The 26,540-nt window shown below is 33.1% G+C and overlaps 1 protein-coding gene across 1 annotated transcript in view; it reads right to left on the bottom strand.

Annotated features, from left to right (window-relative positions):
- Positions 1–7,275: 7,275 nt before the first annotated feature.
- LOC123659202 (hemicentin-2-like) overlaps positions 7,276–26,540 on the bottom strand; it is a 26,904-nt gene continuing 7,639 nt past the window's right edge. Inside the window, exons 2-7 of the mRNA XM_045594454.1 lie at positions 25,439–25,587; positions 21,084–21,294; positions 10,997–11,041; positions 10,313–10,430; positions 8,663–8,850; positions 7,276–7,385 (exon numbers count right to left, since the gene is read on the bottom strand). Coding sequence (XP_045450410.1) covers positions 7,276–7,385; positions 8,663–8,850; positions 10,313–10,430; positions 10,997–11,041; positions 21,084–21,294; positions 25,439–25,587 — 821 coding nt within the window. The remainder of the gene's footprint in view (positions 7,386–8,662; positions 8,851–10,312; positions 10,431–10,996; positions 11,042–21,083; positions 21,295–25,438; positions 25,588–26,540) is intronic.

Here is a 26,540-nt window from a genome sequence, read left to right as displayed (position 1 = left end):
CTCCGACATTTTATGAGCTATCTACCCGAATAGAAGAACTGGGATGACTTTGGACTTCGGAAAATGTTGAGGAAAATCAAGAATAAGAAAACAAATTATATGATCATTACGTTTATCAAAATACAATAATACAGTTCGATGGATTCCCAAATTACTAAGCGGCCTTTAAGGATAAATAAAAACAATAAATAACAGAGTTAACAACATAAATATACATATATAATATAACTATAGCCGTATTATAATAAAATATATGCTATATAAAACATAAGTATAAAAATAAGATTGATTCAACAAGTTTTTACTGTATTAATTCACATATACTCGTAGTAAAATTAACTTCGTCAATAAATGGAAACTTTTTTCTTGTAGCGTTTTTTGAAGGAGGACACAGTAGGATATATCCTGCTCAAAATCTTGACAGCTCACGTTGGGAAGTACCTCAAAATTACAGAAGATCATAGCTAAATAGGTGCTGATAAGTAGCGTTGTAGTCCTGTAGCTGTAGCCAGAGATCTTGGGAAGAATAAAGAATAAGAATAAGAATCTTCTAACGTTGCATGCGTCTATAAGCTACGGTAATCGCTTAGCATTAGGTGGGTCATACATTGTTTCCCGACCTAGATGTATAAAAAAAGCATGGTTGTTTATAGTAGGTGTTTTTCTAGATTTGTGACAGTGCCCTTGCAGCGCTAACTACAAATGACGTTCTATATTCAAATACCCAAAGAAATACATTCAAATTGTCACAGTGACCTTGTAGCGCTGATTATTAATGAAGTTCTATATTTAAAAACTTAAAAAAAATACATTAAGAATAAGAGAAAATATTTTGACAAAATAACCAATACCACTAAACAATACAGAAATATCAAAGGTTCTCAGTTCCAGCGGTCACATCGGTCTCATTTTGTTTCGCCCGTTGAAGAGTTACGTCGGGATGACAATACAAAGTTATCTTTCGATTTCACTCACGCGCGAAACTATAAATAAACTGGGCATGTAGAGAACTTCGCCGGAATTCACTATCGGTCCCTAGTTTTGGTATTTTTTTATCGATATCATTTCACTTCGATTGAAATTTATTTTTACATGTTTTACTTGAATGATACAAGCCTAATATAATCTCTGCTATCGCAGAAAGATTACAAATACAAGTGTTTAGCTATAGCCATTAAAAATAAAAAGGTTCTTGATCATATTTTACCTCGAAATTGGTTTTTTTTTTTAATAAATAATTATTGAGGAAATAATTCCAGTAGTAACATTTTTTAAATGTGCGAGCTTAACATTATGACCACGGAGCTTAGAGAGCTCTCCAAGGTCCATGATTATGACTAGGTACATATATTTGACTGAGCGGTTGCATTTATTTTACGTCTGTTTTCTCTTTCTCTTTTTGTTTCGTCAAATAAACGACACAATAACTTGAAAATAGTGGCTTATGTGAAAAAGATTTCGTTGATGTCATAAAAATATCAAAATCTCACTTTAAGGTATACTCGAGAGTGCTACACAACAATAATTAGCAAAATAAAAGCAAAAATAATGTATTGTATATCACGGTGATTGCATTTTGAGTCTTCGATACGATATTTATTGCAATATCGTATTGCAGACTCAAGAAAATAAGGAAATTAACAGAAAAGACGAAGAACATTTTAGAAACAAACTAATCAATAATCTTTCTTTTTAATTTCATTTATAAAATAAGTAGTAAGTAAAGAAATTTGTTAAGTGATGTATAAAACATAAATGTGTATCGTTTTAGTTAGAGAAATATTTGTCATGTATTGAAGCGAACCTACTTAACAGATTATTCAAGAAATATAATCATAGATCTGACACTTCAAAAACATTTACCATACACACATGAACATTGTAAATACAGTGATTATGTGAAGTTATCAACGAAATAGGTTTTATATTTTCGAAACACGGTCGCAAATGTTATTCATTTCTCGTTAACGCCGAATTTAGATACCATTATGTGATGTGTTGGGTAAAATTATTTTTTCTTTCGTGAAAAATCATAACGATGTGAGATGGGAGATACATTGGAGGATTTAAACACGTAAAGTGCTTTACGGGAAAAAAAATATACGAATGTGGAAGTAAATGTGTTATTATTTTTGTATGTCTCGAATATTGTTACTTTGTGTACGCTTCGTAAAACATACGAATTTTCTTGATGTCTTTATATAAATTATAGTACATAGAAGACTGAACATAGGTACCAAATTCTGTAGTGTGACGGAATTGTACCTACATATATGTATATGGTAAGAATTTTATACATTTTTTCATACAACTAGGTCGGCAAACGAGCGTGCGGCTCACCTAATGGTAAGCAATTACTTTAGCCTATAGACGTTTGAAACACATCGCAAGCGCTTTGACAAGTCAACCCTCAATCCCACAGAAGCTTTGGTCACCTTACTCAACACACACACAGGAACACAACACTTTTTTTCGCTGCTAAATGCTTTTACGCACCCCACTGATGAAACCAGCGAAAGTGTGGAGCTCCTGGTCTGGTGAACAACCCAGACAACCCACTAAAACCCAGCGGTGCCATCATCGTCATAGCGGGGCACCACGGGATCGCTTCCGCATGCTACCGCGACGCACGCCATCGTGGTTGGCCCGTCAGGAACACAACAGTGCTTTAAAGCATTATTTAGCTCTGGTCTTCTGTATTCGAGGTATTCCCCAGAGGTCAACTCCAGATTTAGAGCAGGATATTTACTTTTATGCCCAACCTTAGAAATTATACAGTCATAAATTCCTAACGCTTACTTTTTATGGCTGTTTTGGTATACACAAATTTAACATGTAAAATAATTAAGTTTAGGCTTTAAATATGATTGATTCGACTAGTCAATAAAGTGAAAACATATTTTATCTTATATATTATAATTATTAAAATTAAAAAGCCCTTAATGTGTTCAATAACTTTCAAGAAGTTATTAAGGTGAGAACCCAGGTATTTGTAATATATATAATTATAATATCTAATTTTATTTTCGTAAAGTAAAAAAGTCAAGTCAATTTTTTTTACTTTATTTTGAAAAACAGTTCGAATAAAGTGAACACTTCGTTTTATTAATTTTATTTTATTTTATTATTATTATATTTTAATTTTATTCATAAGGGGTATTCGTTATAAGGCCATGGCCTTATTACGAAATACGAATACGGGGCAATATATGTCTTATACCATGAAGTTTTTTGATTGAACCAGACGAAGGTGAAGCACACATACTGTATTGTTGTACATTAGTAGCAAGTCATTCTTTATATTATTCTTGTCCACGTGACCAGGAAGGTCGACAACGCACTTGCGATGCTTCTGGTGTTACAGGTGTCTGTAGACTACGGTAAGATTACCATCAGGTCGACCGTATACTAGTTACCATTGCGAGTATTTTTATAGAGTAATCCGCCTATGCTGCTGATGGCAATACGAGGGATTCAATTAATCCAGACATACATCGCTGTTAAGGTAAAGTTTTATTAATTGTACATATTCTTAGAAGGTGAATATTTCAGAGAACTTTGAACATGATCCTGGTATCAATTAGAAGTTAACAAGTGTTCTCGCAATGAAAATGTCACGGAAGATATATTTAGGCGGATGTGAAACAACATTTGCGACATGGTTGACATCTTCTTATCTTCGGTTATGTGATGAGCGGCCGTGTAGGTTAGGTAACCAGTGCTGCCAAATCTGGATTCCTGCGACCCCAGCACAGGCGATGAAGTATGGTTTTAGTGGGTAGACTGGAGTTCAGGGGTCCCACATACCCTGGTCACCTCCCCAGCGGCCGGGCATGCGGCACTCATTTCCACACGTTAAAAAAGGTTAGGTACCTATAACCTGTAAGGTTCCGCATAAGGTTTTACCAAAAAAGGATATCTACTTTTTATAAAAAAAAAATCCAAATAAATATAACCTATTTATAGCTGCTTTTTAATTGCTTTAGATGGAAAATTATTTTAACCTTTTCTGTAAAGAATACTTTTAACTAACTTTTGTTTTTAAAGTAAATCAATATTAAATGTCTTAACATTGTTTTTAATAAAGCTATGAATTTAATCAGCCAGTATTTTTTAAAAGTTGCTTTAGTAACATGAATCGAAATTTTTCTTTTGAATTTCTTTTATGCTTTATTGCTTCAATTATCGTGCAAATTATATTATGACTGTGTCTTTCTATCCTTTAAGTTCGAGCAAATAATTTTATTACAGAGGCCTTGAGTGATCGTGAAGAAAAACAACGATGTCTTTACATATATAAATATAGGTCTCCTTTTGTTTCTCAATGTATTGTTTCTCATATTTTCTCAGTTATCTTTCCTCAGTGAACAATAAAACGTACAATATGTATACTTTTATTAATAACAAAGAAAACAACAAATAAGTTTTCAATATTTATTTCTTAATATCCCACTTTCGTTCGTTACAATATTTACAAAATACAAAAGAAACCAATGCAGGGACATTTACAATTAATTATAAAAAAAAAACCGCTTGCACTTGACGCACAAATTATTTCAAAATACATTAATATAACATCCTACGCGTATTTTATGGAACATATCTAATTATGAATATCTACCGTGCTATATTTCGTATTAACCTACTTTACAAGAAGGGAATTGAAATTTCAACAGTTTCAGGCGACGTCGTACTAATACAATTTACACCGATTTAATAATAAATATATATGTACAGAAACACTTGTCTTATAAATGAGAAATGACTTTTTAATTTGATATATTAACTGTTTTTTTCATACTAAGTCTTATCGACCTTCACTTCTGTTCAGGCTACCGCAGTCTACTACTGGACTAGGCCAGACATCCCAGTTTTCCGCAATCCAGTTTCTTTGAGTCACTCAGTCAGCTCAGCCTATTACAGTCCACTGCTGGACATAGGCCTCCCCAAGTTCGGGCCAGACATCGCAGTTTTCCGCCATCCTCATTCAGCCTACACCGACAGTCTTACGTAGATCGTCAGTCCAACGGGCCGGAGGACGTCCCACACTGCGTTTGCCCAGACGCGGTCTCCACTCCAGGACTCGTCTGCTCCAACGGCCATCGGTCCTGCGACACAGATGACCAGCCCACTGCCACTTCAACTTGCTAATTCTGTGGGCTATGTCGGTTACTTTCGTTCTCTCGCGGATAGTCTCATTTCTAATCCTATTTTTGAGAGAGACCCCAAGCATAGCCCGTTTCATTGCACGTTGAGCGACTTTAAACTGTTGGACCAGTCCCTTCGTCAGTGTTCACGTCTTGGCTCCGTATGTTAACACAGGCAGGACAGGACCACGTGTGAACAGTCGTCCGCCTGGGTGGGGCGAGATGGGGTCGCGCTAGCATTCGCCACCTCGCCCCGGCGGTAGGCCCGGAGAGCAATTTTTCCCAATTCAACTTGTAAGAGGACGAATAAAGGTGGCAAATATATTTTTGCGGAACAAAAAATCCTTAATTATCTGACTTGAAACTTATAACATCTTTTTTTAATAAAATAACAAACAAAATTCATTACGTAGTCTGTCAAATGTCAAAGGAGTGATACTGCGAACATTATTTTAAGCCTTAAAAAAGTATAAGTTGTTTAACTGTTTTAAAATCTTCAATCGAGTCGATATATCTTATTTTTTGTAGTTTATAAATGTTCAAAGATATCGATTTTTTTTTAAATCAATTATTTTCGCATGCCTAATAATATTTTTTTATGTAAATGCGTACACTATTAACAGCACAGAACAAGATAATAATTTGAGACATGATTTAAACAGGATTTTTTTACGGTGTAAATTCAGTTAATACGAGTTAAGTAACAGAAGAATTTAAGAATAGTTATTTAAGTTTTTAAATAGAAAACAGTCGATAGATTTTTTTAATTATATTCATTTTATTTGTCGTTATTTCCTAAAAATTACATGTATACGAGCCGAGACCTCTTTTCAATAACATTGACTTACGAAAGTCCGTTTTTAATCCATATTATATAATAACTACTTAAAGTTTTTGTTAAAATTAATGCCTAAACAGATTTTACAGAATTTATTTTGAAATAATCAGTGAAATAAATATGAGAACACCACCGTTTAGCTTTTTATCTATTCTTATTGTTGTTGGTATGGTCGGTATGTACTACAATGTAATTTTACAGTTTTATTGACGATCATTAAAAAAATACATATACCCGTATTAATATTTTTTGTTTTCGAAAAGAGGTCCATCTTATAACCTAATATTTGTTCTAGGAACGAAAACAATCGTATCTCACCATTCGGAAGATGAAACAACTACTAACATAATAATATTATTATAATAATTATTTACAACGATCAAAAATATGTACAATGTTGCGATATAAACATTACACTATGTTACGTATCGTTTCACTTGGCTTATTTACAAACGGACAATTTACATTAAAAAAACAAACAATCAAACAAACAAAAAAATCAGGAATGAAAACAAAAAAACAATAATTCATCATAAACAATTCATCATAACGTAAATGATATAATAATATAAATCTCAATTGATATAATTATGTTATTCCGTGAAATCAAAGATTTTCAAGTAGCGAATACAGTTTGCTAAAATATACGCAATTATACAAAAGTCAATAACAATAAATAATTCATATATAATTTCATTATATTAACTAAATTTCATCCCTGTCCACGTATCGCAATTCTTTTAAAACAATACCAATGTTATTTGATTTTTTTAAATCTATACTTAAGTATAAACAATCGTTCATTCTCTGGAGACTGGAGCTTTTGTTCTGCTGGTAATAAAACAAACGTTGATAGTTCTTGTCGATACAAAGACGAATAAACTTAGATTATTACTAAAATATAATACAGAATACCATAACTACATATAAATATAATTTAACGTTGCAACAATAATGAATTCTAGTTCCATAAATTACTCCGCTCATCAGAAACAACAACGCACAACAATTCACCGATCACGAAAACTCCGAATTAAATACAAAATTACTTGAATTTATTCATACTTACTATTTATACCTATTTATCTGCCACAGCTCATGATCACGACAGGTACAATTCTGTCAATGCTTCATTTATCTAATCACAACTGAACTTATGTACAAACAGTCAGTACGGATAACATTAATCATCAAAGATAAAAATATACTTGTAATTAATTAATTTATTCAAGAATTCGATAGGTCGGTAGCTTAACGAAAGTTCCAGCCCCTCGTAGTAGCTTAGAGTGATCATCTGCAGGCCATAGACGAGAGGAGGTAGGTGAACGCGGCGCAACTCAACTGTGAAGTGAGGTAGGATGACGCGCGGTTACTTGTCTGCATGGCGGCCGGATGTTCACCTGATGAAAGAAAGATTTTAGAATACACCCTACATTATTTGTAGTCAAATACGCTTAAATCTTAATCGAGTGTTTTGATTCATTAGATAGTGTTACTGTTATTGTGATTTAGATAAATGTTTTATCGAACGAATCATGGATTGTGTTAAATATTTAGTGGTGTGAATAATTGGAATCAAATTAATCAGAATTTAGATACTATGATATATAATTATGATAATGAAGACATGTTTTAAAAATGATAACTATAAGTGGCTAATACGATTAAAATAAATATTGATATGAGTGACTAATGAACCAGTGAAATACGTTACAGTAATTTGATATGTAATATTACAGAATTCCCTTTGTTTAACATTCAAATGCAAGATACGTAAGCTCAAGTTTAGAAATACTAAAATGCAAGACACAATGTGGTGGCTTTTTATTTGCTCACATACAACAGACGGTGCTTTGTACGGAATATTCTGTAATAATTTTATTCGTAGCATGCCCCATTTCGTCCACTCCTGTGTAATTTTGGGAAAACAATTTAGAATTTCTTACGCAAGACTGGTTATTATTAGTCGCTGAAAAATTTCAACGCCAGAAATTACTCTAACAAAAATCAACATCTAACTGTCCTTGAATTTCTTTTTACGAAGCGGATGAATTATTATATTTTAAGGGTCCAAATAACTTAGGGTAACGTAGCTTTAAGGTGAATTCTGTTCACTAAATAGTATGTAAATAATTCCTCATTTCAAATTGGTCGAGGTAAGAATGCGTTTCTGATAGACACCTGACTTTTTTACTAGTGAAAACGTTGTATCAAAATTGTTTGTATTGTTCAATAGTACTAAAGTATTTAAGAAAACTTGAAAAATAATTAGTTATGTTAAATTGACCCTATTCTCTGACCTGGGTTAATTATCAGGAAACAAAACTACGGAAAGAATGACGGTGTTGAAAAAGACTTAAATCATTAAATTAAAATTACTGACCTAATATATAAATTGGAGCAGTTATTGGTCATTAAAAGTTAAGAATGAAGGTTTTGCCCATTTAACATGAAGTGCCAGGAGCAAAGCCAGAAATGAAAGATATAATAGTTTATGTATGAATTACATTATTTTTCCTTTTTTATACGATATTTTTTAAAAGGGAGTAAATAATTTATATCTACACAACCTAATTAAGGGAATAAATAAATTTGCTAAGACTAGAACTTTTAATACTTTCTGACCTAGAAAAAACCTTTACTCAAAACTGGCTAAAAAATATATATTTTGACATACCATTAAGTACATGAACGGAAACAGAAGCAGGGTGCGCATTGTTAGGCACGCAAGTGTAGTTGCCGGAGTCTGTGAGGGCGGCCTTGGTGACTAGCAGCTTGCTAGTGGTACCACCCTCCGTCTTCTCTGTCTCCAAGCTGATACCACCGCGTGGTGAGTCGAAGTCAACAACTGCATTGCCGTGGTACCTGATGAAGACTCTTTATTAGTAATGAACTATTGGAAATAAGTGTTCTTTCTGGTCTTACAAGACATGTTTATATTTGTACTAAACTATAAAAAACTACAAGACTTTAACAAGTCACCACAAAGAAGTCATTGTAGACAGCATTAGACACTAGTCTAATGAGAAAAGAGAAAGAGGCTTGCGTTTGACCACTATTTCACTTGATGTTAAGTGAGAATGTGGTCTAGGATGGAGCACGCTTACCTAGAATTAGCCTATTCACTCGCGACTTAAAGATCCCCAGATTGTCGCTAACTGGAAATACATACGCTGGTAGAGAGTTCCACTCTTTAGCCGTACGCATCAAACGATAAATTATATAGAGCGAAATGTAGTCAAATAAAAAAGTCATTTATATATTAATGATGTCTGAGGGTTTAACGTAATCTTGTCATACTCGTATGAACTTCGATAAAGGTTATAAATACAAATAGAGTGCGAGTATCTATCTCGGGTCAATCTCGAGGGAGCGCTACGTTGTCTTGAATCTCATCGAATTTAATCAAAAGAAATATAAGAGAAAGCTGCGAAAACAGCGATTCAATTTATAATATTTGACTTTTCCTTCCTTTGCGAACGATTTTTGGAATCTAAAACGTTTTTCATTGAAAATGAGGATCAAAGAGTGGTATTGCACGCCTCCGGCTGTGCTTTTCTCTTACAAAATGAAAAATACGGGAAGTACTTACTCTTAAACACTAATTAAATACGAATACATATCAAGCTATAATTTAAATATCACTTGAAGTTTTGAATAATATTATAGTGAAAAGAATCGATTAAACAAATTATATGTCGTTGACGTTTTGGATATACGCGAGAACCACTTGACAAAATTAGCAGTTTTTTTTAATTATGTCGAGAATCGGCCAACATCTATTTTACATACCCCTAAGGTATAGGGGCGGTAGGGGGGTTTATACGAGTAAATATATGTATGGCAAAACAGCGTTTGCGGGGTTAGCTAGTAATATATATTTTTTAACATTACTTTAATGAAGTTGTTTATTGCTGCGACTTGATAGTACTTATTAACGGTAATATCCATAAGTCTTTATGCTCAACATACAGACTCAAAATAGAGTCGAATAGCTGTTTTTATTATTTATATAGATGAAGAAATTACACTTTCGTTTAATTATAATTCTGAATTTTACTAAATTTCATATTTTGTGTTAGGGAAAAGTAGGCGAAATATTAGTAAATGAATAATTGTAATGTCAATTAACAATATAATTGAGAAATGAGCGACAATTTTGCGAATAAAGGATGTAAAGGCTAGCGTTTTGTATAATATTATTGTTATAATCCTTCTCAAAGATTTTTCTTCTTTTATTAAATTCTGTAATACAAATGTATTCGTTGTTAATCAATAAATACTTTATTAACAATCAGAAATTATTATTCTAAGACTAAGGACTCACCATAAAACGGATGCACTCGATGGAGGCGACGAGTGAACGTTCACTGAGCACGTCAATGAAATCGTACTACCTTTCTTCACGTACACGTCCTGAGAGCCCCAGATGGTTGCTGCTGCAGCTGCAACAAACGTAAACCTACCTTAATACAATAGCAACAAGGATCATATTCACTGAAAACATTTGCTCTTATAGACTACTCAACTGTGAAGTTCCAAGATTGAAACGAACTATTCTGTCCATATTTGAACTCAACGGCATGTCTGACATCGGTGAAAAATTTTTCAATATATAAAGTATGTTAAAGTATTCTACTCACGAGCAAACTTGGATGTATGGTACACTTTGGATATTTTCAACTACTATTGATTTCGTAAGCTAAACACATGCAATATTAACGATCATCATATCGTTTTCAGGATGATTGGCTAACACTGAACTTAAAAAACATTCAAATTATAACGTAAATCTTTCAACTGTTATAATTTCGTGAGCTGAAATCCAAATATTCAAGCATAAAATCAAATTATCTAAATAAAAATTAAATCGCTGTCAAGCTACGGTCATAGAAAATAAAATACTTTTAAAACAAAACGACTACGGGACAAAAAAGGGGTGAGGAATAAAAGCATGAAGCTAATTGAGGACTAATGAATAAACAAAACGTAATAGAGGAATTGAGAGTACCTGAGGATCGGACCGGTGGCTGAGGCGCGGGGTTGTGGGACTCATCTGGAATTCACAAGACATCAGCTTAGGGAGGGGGGAGGAATACAAAACAGAATATGACCCTAATAGCTGAGCGATAGGACGCATCGTTACAAAATTAGCTCTAAATGTTTAATTGTAAAAGAACTCTTATCCAATACCCGCTACACATTGGTAATTTCAATTTTTGTTAGTTTTTTAAGCATTTTATAGTACAGTAACTTAATTAGAAATAAAAAAAAATACTACAAGTAAAGTAAGTAGAGTACATTATGAAATATATAAGTAAAACTGTTTTGCCCATTGTTAATATTATTATTATAATATAAATGATTTGTGTCATTATGTTGTTATCTGAGTTCACAAATATCCAAAGTAAAAAAAATCTGGAAGTTTAATTAAGTGACATTACAATAACACGGTTTACCAAAAACAATCTAGCGTCAAATGCAAAAACAAAGTGTGTAGAGATTAGGATATTAAATGAAAACAAATGCAAATTTATATTATCGTTTAAAATTACTCATATTATTGTGTCCTTGGGAATATTGGCTTAGATTCTAAACTCCAGTAGAGACCATTTGTTATCCCATGCGGGAACACTTAGCTCCTTAGTGTTCACGATTAGAAAAGCGGGTTAATTAACTGGCGATGAAAAGAAAATAAATACAGCTCGATAGAGCTCCATCTCTTTATTTATTTTCTTTTGTTATTGTTATAGCATCATGTCTTATAGTATATTACTCTAGAGTGGTACCGCTATCATAAATATTGGTCTAATGCAAAAAAGGGTGATTGAACTATTTATAGCCTTCGAGCCACAGAGCCCCATATGGACGTCATATAAAAAATGTTTACTCACGGTTGCCTCACAATAATTTCCCTTTGAGAGACAGTGCTAGGCATTGAATATACGAAATAGAATAACCCTAACCAGACCATTCTGGCTTCATAAATTTTAAATATCGCGTTTTAGGCTACAAACATTTCTAGTATAAAATCCCGCAATAGAAATTTACATCCAAAGTGTAAAAAGGAATTTATGATGCTCCTTAGGATTATATGAAATATAATACAATATTTAAAATGTATGCAGAATTATATTTTGAGTCGCAGTTCCTTTTTTTAACCGACTTCCAAAAAAGGAGGAGGTTCTCAATTCGACTGTATGTTTTTTTTTAATGTATGTTACATCAGAACTTTTGACCGGGTAGACCGATTTCGACAAATTTTGTTTTAATCGAAAGGTGGTGTGTGCCAATTGGTCCCATTTAAATTTATTTGAGATCATAAGATCATACGATCATCAGAGAATAATGCGTTTTTACTTGACGCTTTTTTCGTCGACCTACGTTGTATTATACCACATAGCTTTCTACTGGATGTACCGATTTTGATAATTCTTTTTTTGTTAGAAAGAGGATATTCCTAGTTTGGTACCATGATAAGGAAACCAGGATCTGATGATGAAATCCCAGATAAATCGAGGGAAACTCTCGAAAATCCGCAATAACTTTTTACTGTGTGTACCGATTTTGATAATTTTTAATTTAATCGAAAGGTGATGTTTATCATGTGGTCTTATATAAATTTTATCGAGATCTGATAAATACTTTTTGAGTAATCTTTGATAAAGCGTAGCTGATTGACTATTTTTTCGTCGATCTACGTTGTATTACTTGTCGATGTAATTGAAGTCGGTTTTTTTTTCGTTTGCGAGCAAACACAATTATTGAAGTAAAACTTCTTCAGCTCCTGCAGTAATATACGAAACGTAACTCTCTCTCTTTCTATCTTCACTAACTTATATCTTTCTCTCAACTACCGTTCGCCTCGCCCGATCACACTTTTCGTAACGATCTCGTCACGTATTCACCAGCTTACTCCTCAAGTCAAGCGTACGTAAAAAAAATTTACTTCAAAAAGTAATTACTAAAAATTATTAGGTTATTCTTAGTAAAAAATATATATAAGTATATTGACCCTGTGGTAATTTAAGATAAAATTATTGTGGTGACAGCTCAATAACAGTAATATAAGCCTACATGTATAAAATTTATATTAAATGTGCCTATGAAATAAGATTAATCAAAGTACGTCATGTCTAATTTTAATACACGTGACATAAAAATACACAAGTATATTTCAATTTAGGTCACCTCATAAATAGACCGTAACGTAAGGGTCTCTAAAAACCAATCAAAAATATCCACGTCGAAAATTCATACGGAGCCGCCTTACTTCTAAATATATCTAAAACCCGAACGTTAGGGATAATAAACGTTATATAAGGAGCACTAATGAAAGGTCGAAATACGATAGCGGAAGGTTTATAGTTGCCCGTGAAATTTATGCACATTTCGCTATCATCTGACATTTTTCAGCATAACAAGCGCTGTAATTGGCTGGAGCAGAATTTGAGAGGCACGCTTGATATATTTCTGGTAGTGAAGCGTATACTGATAAATGACTCTCGTATTACAAACGAGTAAGATAAAAAAAAATAAAAAAAAATAAATAAAGCGATTTTCGTGTATGCATACGAACCAATTATTTAAACAAGCTTAAAAATTATATGGTAATGTTTGTTTGTATTTTTTTAATATTTGCATATTTTTAACGACGCGGTTTGACCCATTGATGTGAGCCATGAGTGGAATTTCCGTAATAACTTTTGCCTTTGATTTCTGCTCTCACATTTATTTCTATTAGTCTTTTTATTGCGTATATTTTCCTGTACACGGTGTAACGTAAAAAAATTAACCTCGTTTTCGATATAAATATTTGTAAACGAAAATAAACAATCTACTTATGTTTATTTCTGTTAAAGGAAGCATAAATTACATTTTAAACCCAAGAATTTCGTATCAGACACCTCGATAGCACTCATTATTAGCTTAAAGTATTAACAAGTGATCAACGGAGCGAATGGCTCTGAAGGAGAGCTTTCTGGAAGTGGTGAAAATTTGTATGTCAAGTTTCTGATTGTATAATTTACATTTTAATCATGTTTCGATAGATTATTACAATTACTGTTATTTTTAGAGAGTTTCGTAAAGATATTTACTTTAATTTCTAATGTTTTCTAATTTAATTTGCAAGTGTATTCAATATTAATTCATCATCATCATCATTTCAGCCTATCACAGTCCACTGATGGACATAGGCCTCCCTCCACAAGTTCACGGCAAAAACGGCGTGAACTCATGTGTTTTGCTCATCTCTTAGTCGCCTCTTAAATCACCCACGGGAAATGAGTGGGTGGCTATATTCTTCATTGCCGTAACCACACAGCAATATTAATTAATAAAATTTAATATTTGTTGATCCTGTCTTTTTTCGTCCTGTCTTTTGCTAATGAATTAATATATGTATATATATTAATGTAAATTATATAACATATATACTAATTAAAATCAAATTTTCTTTATAATTGTATCAGTTAAGCACGGTTCTTAGACTTAGTAATATTGCAAAGTTTCTTTAATATTTGGGTCACTGAGTGTCTCAATATAAAGTTTAATATTCACATTTTCGACTTAAATTTGGTTACATTTTTGGAGTGCCGCCTTTTGTTAATTAAGCTATACAATTTTAATAAAGAGGACCGTTGTCTTTTAAAACGGCCATAACATTTTAATCTTATGTTTGAGGTCGAGGGTGAATATTCAATATTTTCTCATTTTATACTTTAGAACCGTTAACTTTCACTAAGATTCGTGAATAACATAGTCGTTACGTTAATCAAAAGCTACAAAGCTTGCATCATTGACGGAGGGTGGCCGGCCTGTCGGTTTTTTATCGGATACACTTCGGAGAGTGTGCGCAGGAACTCCATAACCTGATTCCCCCCTCCCCCTTCCATCATCGTACAACCAGACGCTCTGCGTCACACCACCCTTACATGGTTGACATTCCCCTTATACGCACTAAGCGATTCGCTAGTACATTCTTGATCCGTACGGCCAAAGAATGGAACTCTCTACCAGCGTCTGTGTTTCCAGAAAACTATAACCTGGGGATCTTTAAGTCGCGAGTGAATAGGTTACTTCTACGTAAGCGTGCTCCATCTTAGACCGCATTTTCACTTATCATCAGGTGAAATAGTGGTCAAACGCAAGCCTATCATTGTATTAAAAAAAAAACATTTTACTACCTACACACACACGCATACACAAACTGTCGTCTGTCCATAAGACAGACAACGTAATGCCAGTTTTAAACCAGTGGAGGCAGTAGGTAAATCAGTAGCAGTATAAGCAAAACTTATTCCTAAAAATTGTTTTAAGTCAATTTATCTTTGTTTATCTGGTATTACTCTAAACATAGTCGACGCTAGTCACTATCACGTATTTCAGTGAATAAAAATGACACAACATTCGTGTATCACAAAGGAAAATCCACATATCTACGTAAATAAATTCCAAGATGTTACATCACGTCTAAGTGAAAAGTATTCCTTATAAAAGTACCCCTGAATACACCAGCTATGTGTTATCAAAAAATATTCTCAACACGCGCCTGGCGGCAGCCCAGCGGTGTACCGAATATAGCCGAGAGAAATGGCCGCCACTTTGTAACCGGCGTTACACCCAATCCTAATATGACGAGATGAATGCGAGATTACATCGTCACATTACATAAGGGAAAAATATCGTGAATTTGATGATGGAATTAAAGTGATAAATAATACTTTATTTCGTTTCTAATGTTTTGAAACACGAATAACTTTACAAGAGAATAAAGCGCCATTTTTTACCGAACTTTCAAGTCACTCAAAAATTAACTTCTCTTACGGGTTTATTACGTGGTATTGTGCAATGTTTGCCGCGAAAGGTGAAGTACAATGTATACAATTCACTTGTGAAGCCACACCTGGATTACCTTATAGAGATTTGGGGTACAGCTGCTAAAACGAACTTAGCACTTTTGCAAATAGCGCAAAATAAACTCATAAAGGTTTTATTCCATTTTGACTTTTTAACCTCAACTGACAAAATTTATAGAGAAACTAAGATAATGGACATTTCACAAACTTATATATACAACACATGCATATTGATTCGAAAGATTCTTAATAAAGATATACATACTCACCTAACTTTCACAAAGAAATCTCAAATTAGTAAAATTAGGCTTAGGAACGCTGATCACATTGTATTACATAGACCGCGAACAAATTACGGTAAAAAAAATATAATGTTTGAAGGCGCTCAGCGCTATAATAAACTACCTCTAGATATAAGAAATTCTAAGACGACAATAACTTTTAAAAAGCTTTTAAAATTTTATATTCTAAATAAACAAATAAAATAAAAAAAAAATAAAAAAAATAATATATAATATATAATTAAAATAAAAAATAGATATTAAAGAAACAAATATTAATAACCACTACATACTAAATAATTACGCAATAATAATATACACAAAATTAATATATCTTTAAAGTACACACATGCCACATCCAGTTTCGCATAGTCTAAGGAATCTTTAAACATAATATTCATTTGTAAACAAACTTTATGTAACTACCTCCAATATTTTTTACATTTTTTGATTGTACGTAGCTGCCTACTATTTATGTGTTATGTTTAAACTTTAATTGTTTCTTATGAAAGTGAATTGTATTATTCTTATAAGAAATAAAGTTCTTTAACCTGACTCAAAAATAAGACCAAATACATTTAATCTGCCCCATAAATACCTTAAACTGTACCAAATGTCACAATTGTCATCATCAATACATAAATCTATAATATATATAAAAGCGAAAGGTCACTCACTCATCACGAAATCTCCGAAACTATAACACCTACAAACTTGAAATTTGGCAGGTAGGCTTCTTATAGGACGTAGACATCCGCTAAGAACGGATTTTACGAAACTCGACCCCTAAGGGGGTAAAACGGGGGTCGGAAGTTTGTATGAAAGTCCTATGTTTTTGAAGTAAGAGACTTGAAATTTAAAATGTATGCTCTATAGATGGTGAGAAAGTGTTCAAATAATGTATCTTTAGAAATCAACCCCTTTTTGGGGTTGAAACGGGGGATGGTACGTTGACTCACTGATCACGAAATCTCCGAAACTATAACACCTACAAACTTGAAATTTGGCAGGAAAGCTCCTTATAGGGCGTAAACATTTGCTAAGAACGAATTTTACGAAAATCGACCCCTAAGGGGGTAAAACGGGGGTTGGAAGTTTGTATGAAAGTCCTATGTTTTTGAAGTAAGAGACCTGAAATTTAAAATGTATGCTCTATAGATGATGAGAAGGCGTCCAAATAATGTATATTTAGAAATCAACCCCTTTTTGGGGTTAAAACGGGGATGGTAGGTTGACTCACTGATCACGAAATCTCCGAAACTATAACACCTACAAACTTGAAATTTGGCAGAAAAACTCCTTATAGAGCGTAAACATTTGCTAAGAACGAATTTTACGAAAATCGACCCCTAAGGGGGTAAAACGGGGGTTGGAAGTTTGTATGAAAGTCCTATGTTTTTGAAGTAAGAGACCTGAAATTTAAAATGTATGCTCTATAGATGATGAGAAGGCGTCCAAATAATGTATATTTAGAAATCAACCCCTTTTTGGGGTTAAAACGGGGATGGTAGGTTGACTCACTGATCACGAAATCTCCGAAACTATAACACCTACAAACTTGAAATTTGGCAGGTAGGCTCCTTATATGACGTAGACATCCGCTAAGAACGAATTTTACGAAAATCGACCCCTAAGGGGGTAAAACGGGGGTTGGAAGTTTGTATGAAAGTCCTATGTTTTTGAAGTAAGAGACCTGAAATTTAAAATGTATGCTCTATAGATGATGAAAAGGCGTCCAAATAATGTATCTTTAGAAATCAACCCCTTTTTGGGGTTAAAATGGGGGATGGTAGGTTGACTCACTGATCACGAAATCTCTGAAACTATAACACCTACAAACTTGAAATTTGCCAGAAAGGCTCTTTATAAGGCGTAGACATCCGTTAAGAACGGATTTTATGAAACTCGACCCCTAAGGGGGTAAAACGGGTGGTTGGAAGTTTGTATGAAAGTCCTATGTTTTTGAAGTAAGAGACTTGAAATTTAAAATGTATGCTCTATAGATGATGAGAAGGCGTCCACATAATGTATCTTTAGAAATCAAGCCCTTTTTGGGGTTAAAACGGGGATGGTAGGTTGACTCACTGATCACGAAATCTCCGAAACTATAACACCTACAAACTTGAAATTTGGCAGGTAGGCTCCTTATATGACGTAGACATCCGCTAAGAACGGATTTTACGAAACTCGACCCCTAAGGGGGTAAAACGGGGGTTGGAAGTTTGTATAAAAGTCCTATGTTTTTGAAGTAAGAGATTTGAAATTTAAAATGTATGCTCTATAGATGGTGAGAAAGTGTTCAAATAATGTATCTTTAGAAATCAACCCCTTTTTGGGTTAAAACGGGGGATGGTACGTTGACTCACTGATCACGAAATCTCCGAAACTATAACACCTACAAACTTGAAATTTGGCAGGAAGGCTCCTTATAGGGCGTAGAAATCCGTTAAGAACGGATTTTACGAAACTCGACCCCTAAGGGGGTAAAACGGGGGGTTGGAAGTTTGTATGAAAGTCCTATGTTTTAGGAGTAAAAGAAATTTAAAATGTATGCTCTATAGATAGCGAGAAGGTGTCCAAATAATGCATCGTAATCTATATATATATAAAAGAGAAATGTCACTGACTCACTCATCACGAGAACTTAATAACCGCTGGATGGTCCATCCATCCAGGATGGACAAAGATGAGGCAGGGAGGTAGATTATAGTTAGTTGACGTCCGCTAAGAACGGATTTTGCGATATTCCACCGCTAAGAGGGTTTAATTAGGGTTGATAGTTTGTATGAAACATATACAGCCTGAAAATAAAACTAAAAATGTGGTGTATAGAGAGGTTTTATAAAAATAACTATTAAATTATACTAAATTGTGCCTTTTAAAAAGTTACTCAGTTTGATAAGCATTTCAAGTGACTGAAATAAAAAAATAATTTGCGTTAAACATCTTAATAGTAATGCATATCTTCATAAGCACGCGGACGTAGTTTAGTGTATTATAAAACAGAGTCCCCAAAAGTATATATGAAAGATTCCTTCAAAATCTACTAAACGGATTTTCATGCGATTTCACCAATGGAGAGAGGGCTTGGAGAGAAAGGTTTACGGAACGGCTAAACCAATTTCGATAATAGTTTCACTGGAAGTTTGCCGGGAAAACTTTGTGACACACTGATTTCTACGCGGGCGAAGCCGCGGGCACAGCTAGTAAAAATATAAATATAATATGTTTGTTCACGTTAATCTCAGAAACGGTTTATACGCTTTAGATGCGGTTTATTATTATATTGTGGTAAGCTTCACATTGGCTTCATTTTATAAGGCTTTGAAATACACAGGCCGAAGACGGGCAGCAGCGTCTTAGGTACAACAAAGCCAGCCCTGCGGTCACCAACCTGTCTGTCCAGCGTGGTGACTATGGGTAACACGCATGAGTTCGCGCCATTTTTGGTGCGAACTTGTGGAGACTTATGTCCACCAGTGGACTGCAATAGGCTGTAATGATGATGATTATGATGAAGCTTCACTTAACATTTAGTGTTTGTTTCATGTCAATCGGTTCATAAATAATAAATGTCAATTTTAAGAACCACATTAAACATGTAAATACCCAAAACTCGGACGAAGTCGTAGGCACAGCTAGTTATTACAATAAAATAATGACGTAATTTTCTCAACTCTAAGTTTAATTAATCCCAAACGTGAACTAAGAATCGCTCCTCATTTATGTTGACGTTTTGTTGTTGTCGTAAGAAAGCATCGAGGAAATATTATGTCAAACATGTTACGTGCACACGTTGTTTAAATTAACACCTGTACTCTTGCAAATAATTTACACTAAATAAGTATAGTAATTATCACTTTAAAAAATAACAAAAAAGTATTTATATGTGAGTTGATTTGAAATTGAACAAAAATTTTACCGATCTTCAATCGTGTTGACGTTGCGTCTTAATGTATATACATATATAATTTTAATAATTAATTAATATAAAAAACTAATAACAAATGTTTTAGTTGCTGTCGTTGGTAGAGCAAGCAAATTTTCTACAAGCAATTATCTATAAAATGATATATAATTTTTTTCACGGTATTGTCGTAATATTATTGCAAATGACATATATATCTATAATATAAAAATGAGTCGCTGAATGTGTTGCTAAGCGCAAAACTCGAGAACGGTTGGACCGATTTCGCTAATTCTTTTTTTAAAATATTCCTTGAAGTACGAGGATGGTTCTTACGGAGAGAAAAATTCTAAAAAAAAAAAAATTAAATTTCCTGAAAAAGTCTAAAAACAAAACTTTTCTATACTCCCATACAAAAGATTTGTGATAATACTTAAAAGTCAATTTGAACTTTAATACCATACGATAAAGTTTGTGTTAGGCGATACGAAGTTCGCCGGGTCAGCTAGTTTATTATAGATTCTTAACTATAATAATGAGATATACAACATAATGTACAACATAATCTACCTAGTAAAATAAGTTAATAAATAAATAAACATTAGTATATACTAAAAACCTATATATAATTTATGTGGAATAATTGTGAAGCTTTTTTTTAAATGGAGGCGAACATCTGCGTATTAATATTACCAAAGAAGTGGTGAATACGCATTTTATTTATTGATTAAACAGATTTTTTTAACAAATTTGCTTTCATTAATCCAGTAGTTAGTAGGTCCTACTTCAAAAAAGGTTCTATCTAGTACAAGGTTTGATGGTAAAAGATGCCTTAAGACCTATTGTGCATATGTTATATTTAAGTGCAACGTAGTATGAAATAAAATAAATAGATTATTCAAATTTAAAACAGACTTTAAATTTTAATTTTAAAACATAAAATTATTGGACCTTTTTACGTAATGATTGTCAATAATGCTGTTTTTTAATTTTATACAATTGATGAAGAAAATACTAAAAGCGAATCTAGGTATATAAAACTGTGTTCACCTTCAACATGAAGAAAGACAGCCATGTTAATTTTCGGTTCAGTATTTATCTGGCATTCGTAAACGCCCGCGTCTCGAGGCTGAACGTAATCTATCTTCAAGTCCCAGTCGTCAGATGGTTCAGGGTGGAGCACGCTGAACCTCGCGTCTCCCGTGTAGGTAAAGATGTGCGACGTCAGTATGTGCAGATCTCTTTTCCTCATCCATGACACCTGGAACAAAACAACGTGTTTGATATCTTGGAAGATATAAAGAATTGTAATATTTTATTCGGACTTTACTGTCGAATATATTGAGTACTAGCTTTTGCCCACGACTTCGTCCGCGTGGAACAGTTTCTTTTGGCTAATTGGGGAAACTCTTAAAAGGAAAATAAAACCCGATTCCGAAACATTCTTCATTGGTGCTTCGCTCCTTTTAGTTTAAGCCTGATTTTATGTAGCATATAGCCTTTCTTGTTGAGTGGGCTATCTAACTCTTAAAGAATTTTTCAAATCGGACTAGTAGTTCCTGAGATTAGCGCGTTCAAACAAACAAACAAAAAAAAAAAAGGATGTTGTGGATTAATTGGGTATACAACTTCAATGTTTTGTATTTTGTAGATGCCTGATGATGGTCCAATAAAGGATCGAAACGTCGCATGAATTTGCAATTGGTGGTTTGATTGGCACCCTATGTCCACTTTCCTGCTAATCGTCAAAGAATACTTATAACAAATGGACACAACGATAAATAATATAATTTTATGTTTCGTGGTTATCTAACCAATTTTGTTATACCAGGAGCAGAATAGTCATTACAACCTACCAAGAATGATTTTTATTTGATAACCAAAAACTTTCAACTAATTAATCATTACATAGTATAAAACAATGTCGCTTCCCGCTGTCTGTATGTATATCTTTAAAACTACGCAACAGATTTTGATGCGGTTTTTTTTTAGTAAATAGAGTGCTTCCAGAGGAAGTTTTATATGTACTGACTATTCTTGCAAACGTGCGAAGCCGGCACGGGTCGCTGATACAATAATAAAGCCATCGTTTATCGTGAAAGGAAAATAAATAGAAAAACAAAACGACTCCGAGATACGAGCGCCATGTTTGTTGTGGAAATAGTAATTTCAATACCCTCCCGGGTCTTATTGTTGCTAATCCTTGATCATAATCTCCAACGCTCAACTTTATTGGCGCAATTCTCACACTAACAACTATTGCTTATCCCACATCATAATGTTCGATAGCTTGTCAGTACAGAAACAGCGCGTTTCTTCTAACAATACGAGTATTGTTTATTATTTCCCTCAGCTCGTACAATTTAGCTTTATTCGAAGGCGCTTTACACTTTCATTAAAAATAAGATCTTTGATTAATATTACACCAACAACAGCGTCTAAAATTATATTTTTTTAATTCGGGGCCCTGTCAGAAATTAGAAAATAAATTCATTCCTTTGTCGGGCTTTTTGTTTTTGAACGTAATTAGAGTGAGCCCAAGTGAGCCAGCGTAAGCCTACTTCGTAATTAAGCAAGATGAAGCATCCGAGCCCTCTTTACAGCCCTTAAAATAATAAAATTAAGTAACGACTAAGCGAAATATTTTTTTCCACTCAAATTCTGCATCTCGTTTTGATGAATTGAATCCAGTAATCTTGAAGTATCAAGCGTCGGTAAAGCTTTTAGTACGATTATCGTAAGCTAAATTTCCTTTTCTGACACAATCCTTCTTGGTTACTTTTTTTTTGATAAATCGTAATATATAAGCCTTAGTTTATACGTTCATAATTTATATATTTATATTTTATTACCATTTTTTTTCTTAGTTTGCTCTATAATAACGATATGTAGATGTTTGAAGATACCAGTTAAAGAATTAGGTTATAGAGCGTTGTTGATGTTGATAATAAATGAAAACAAAATCGATTTTTAATTTTTTTTTAAAGGTCGTGTGTAACTCGGGTGCGCTGATTTCAAATCTACCATTAGATTTTTTGTAGCAGCTCTAGCTAGTAAAATATAGGTGTAAATTTTTTAAGTACTTATGTCGAAGATGCTAGAAAGTTCGTGTTATACAAAACGTAATGAAAATCGTATAAAATTACGATAGATAATTCATCTCGAACAATACATTATAATGCATCGCGGGATATGTCAGAGAGCTATTTATTTTCCGAAATGGGTCGTAGATCCCTCCGCCATTAATATGGCGGTCAGTGAAGCGGTGCCGAGGATCGAGAGTCGGGGTCCCGATGAGATGGACGTTGAAAAATGATATTTTATAGTCTGCAGGTGTCGGATAAGTTCGGGTGAAGGGTTGACGTTATATTTTATAACGGTGATTGATTTTAGGGAAAATTATTTTATTGGTTTTCTTGGATCATGTGTTTTTCTTTGAGGATTTTTTTTTTTTTTTTTTTTGATAATTAGGGTAGTCTGGGTTTTTATATGATTTTTGGTTTTTAGGTTAGGGTATATATTGCATAGTAACATGAATTATATGTAAAAGTATATATTTACTATGTTGGTTCGAGTTACAGACTGTATTTACTATTGTTGATGTTGGTTCGAGTTACAGACAAAATGACAACAGAAACAATCCGGTTAATTGTATTTTATTTATTTTTCGGTATGTTTTTCGTTGCATATTATTGTTTAGATCAACTTCATTTGATGGTCATGTCACATTTTTTCTTCCTTTAAAAACTTTAGGTTATTTAAAAAAATAACATTGGAAATCATTTAATTAGTATATATTTAATTAAACTATTTATTTAAGTAGTTATGCAAGATATTTTACCAATGTTTATTACAAATCCGTAGTAAAATTTTAAGTTATTTGATCGTATAGCTCTTATTATAGGATAATAATTATTATTATAATACGCGGACATGATTATTTGTACCACAAGTATCTGTTAATATTTACTTCTTAAGTTGTTAATTGTAAATATATGTATGTTTTAGTTCTATTTTTTTTTTACAATTATTATGATTATTCAGTTCATTGTTTCACTCACTTCAGCCTATCGCAGTCCACTGCTGGACATAGGCCTTCACAAGTTCGCGCCAAAGATGGCGTGATCTCATGTATTTTGCCCATAGTCACCACGCTGGGTAGGCATTGTTTCCGGTTATAATAAAAATATTGTTTAAAATATTATGCATACAATTATAAGAAAAATCGTTACTATTAATAAAACGATATAATTATAACAACACTTGAATATCCGATAGGATTAGCAGAAATATAAAACGCCTAATGTAGAATGTAAAATACAAATAAATAACTTAAAGTCAAATTAGTTAGATTAACTTCATCTCAAGGTCGATTTCGAAAAACAGGTCTAAATTTTAATCTAAGTTGTATTCCCTGAAGTTACAAAGGCGATAAGCCCACGCAAAAAATTAAATTTGTAAACTTCAATATCTTAGTAAGTTTCAAGTTTGAAAGCCTGAATTAGGCATATTTATTTTAAAAAAACTCGTGGAAGCCTATATCCAGCAGTGGACTGCAATAGGCTGTAGTGATGATGATGTGATGATGATTAAAAAAATACATTTTATCTTAAAAAGTTTTAACTCTTTGGTTCATCTGATTCTGACGTGAGTTTTGAGAGCATGTTGTCGATATGGACGGAAGCCATGTGACAAAAACGCTTATTACTTTTTGTCATTTATTGAATTATTTTGTGACAAAACTCTTTGTAGTCGCAATTTAAGTAATTTAAGTGGGCACACATTTTAAATTAAATACACCATAAAATAACAACTTCATTATACCAATCAATAAAAAAAAAAACTTGGAATTGCTATGGATTTCAAGTCGACGATTGAACTGACCGTGTTTTTTCACATTTTGTTTAATAAAAAAAAAATAGTTCTAAAGTAGGTACATTTTGTAAGCGGCCTAGACATATCCCAATATTTTATTTTTATACACCTTCGTCAAAGTTCGAATTTTTCTAATTTAAATCTGTCTACCACACCCATACGTTTGACTACCCCTTTGTCGTAGTGAGCAGTGATTCTACTTTCTGCTACGGGTGTCGTGTATTTATATATACATTTAAAATTTGTATGAGTAATCATCGAAAAAAAAAATCTGTATCAGCCGGCTATTACCTAGAACACAACACACTTTTGGGTTGTCTGGAAGAAATGACTAAATAGGCATAAGTCAACCCATTGTACTTAATAGTCTGTAAATGTTTTTATTGTTTAAAATGTATTTGTGGTGTACAATAAAGTATAAATAAATAAAATAAATAAATAAACACGAGCATTAAGTTGTTCACTCATATGTTTCTTAGGATCAGAGGACCGTGGGCTTATGATACAAAAAGGAAATACATAAAACTCACCGTTCTATTCCCTATATGCTTCGCCCGGCACCTGAGCACAGCTGACTGACCCACCACTGTAGACACGTTGCGAGGTGACACGTCGTCGAAGTACGGTCGCTCGGCCCGCGCCTCCCCGCCACCGCTCACGCCTGGCAGCACACCTATACCTACGAACAAACAGCCTTGTGTTATTATAAAATTACAAAGAGCTATATATATATATATATATATATTATAACTATCTGACACGCCAGACGTTGTTTTGTCTGTCGCGTGAAGCTTGAATAATAAGTTTTCTGGAATTTTATAATTTTCTTAGCGGTTTTCCTACGTTTTCATTTAACAAGTATCTTGCAAATTACTAAAAAACTGCTGAAACATTCAGTAACACATAAAGCGAGTGAATTATATTTACATATATTAAAGAGATAATAATTCCCATTCATATATAAGAATATTAAGATATTTAAGTAATAATAGATCACATTGAAATGATTAAGTAAACGAAATTCGAACGTTAATATAACTTTTTGAAACATGGATTGACGCAGGTCGTGAACCTTGACATTTAGAAGTCACATCCAAAGTTTCATTATCAACGAAAAAGCTATTCAAGAGACGTGAAAGTATTAAACGAGAAATTTGTAAAAGAATTACTTAGAAATAAAGCTTTTAAAGAAATAATAAAGAATTACATATTGTTTTATTTGACATGTGGTATTATAGAAAAGAATGTATTCTCGTGATTTATTATAAGAGGTCGACACTCGATTAGGCTGTAATGAAGTTCTAGTTTAGCTTCAGTGAAATGTAAGTCTTATTATTAAGTATGATAGAATTAATTATTACAAATTGATTATCAAAGCGCTTTAAGTAATAATTCTTTTTAAATATTCCTAGTTATTAAGCATTAACTTTTCCTGATTAAAAAAAAATTAATTCGGAGTCTTTGTTGCATTTCTTAGCCTTTTCAGAAGTTAAGCCCAAAATACTAAAATATTTTCTTCTGTTCAAAGATTGTCTTGTTTTTTTATCATAAAATGTCCTAAAATCCGGGATGATTTTGTGGGAACGAAAATAGGTGTTATACAAAAAGTCCCCATTATCCGAGCGTCAGAAT

This window comes from Melitaea cinxia, chromosome 13 (assembly GCF_905220565.1).
Source record: "Melitaea cinxia chromosome 13, ilMelCinx1.1, whole genome shotgun sequence".
NCBI classification, from domain to species: Eukaryota; Metazoa; Arthropoda; class Insecta; order Lepidoptera; family Nymphalidae; genus Melitaea; species Melitaea cinxia.
Note: the sequence above shows the minus strand (reverse complement) of the source record. Positions and strands in the feature narration are given on the sequence as shown.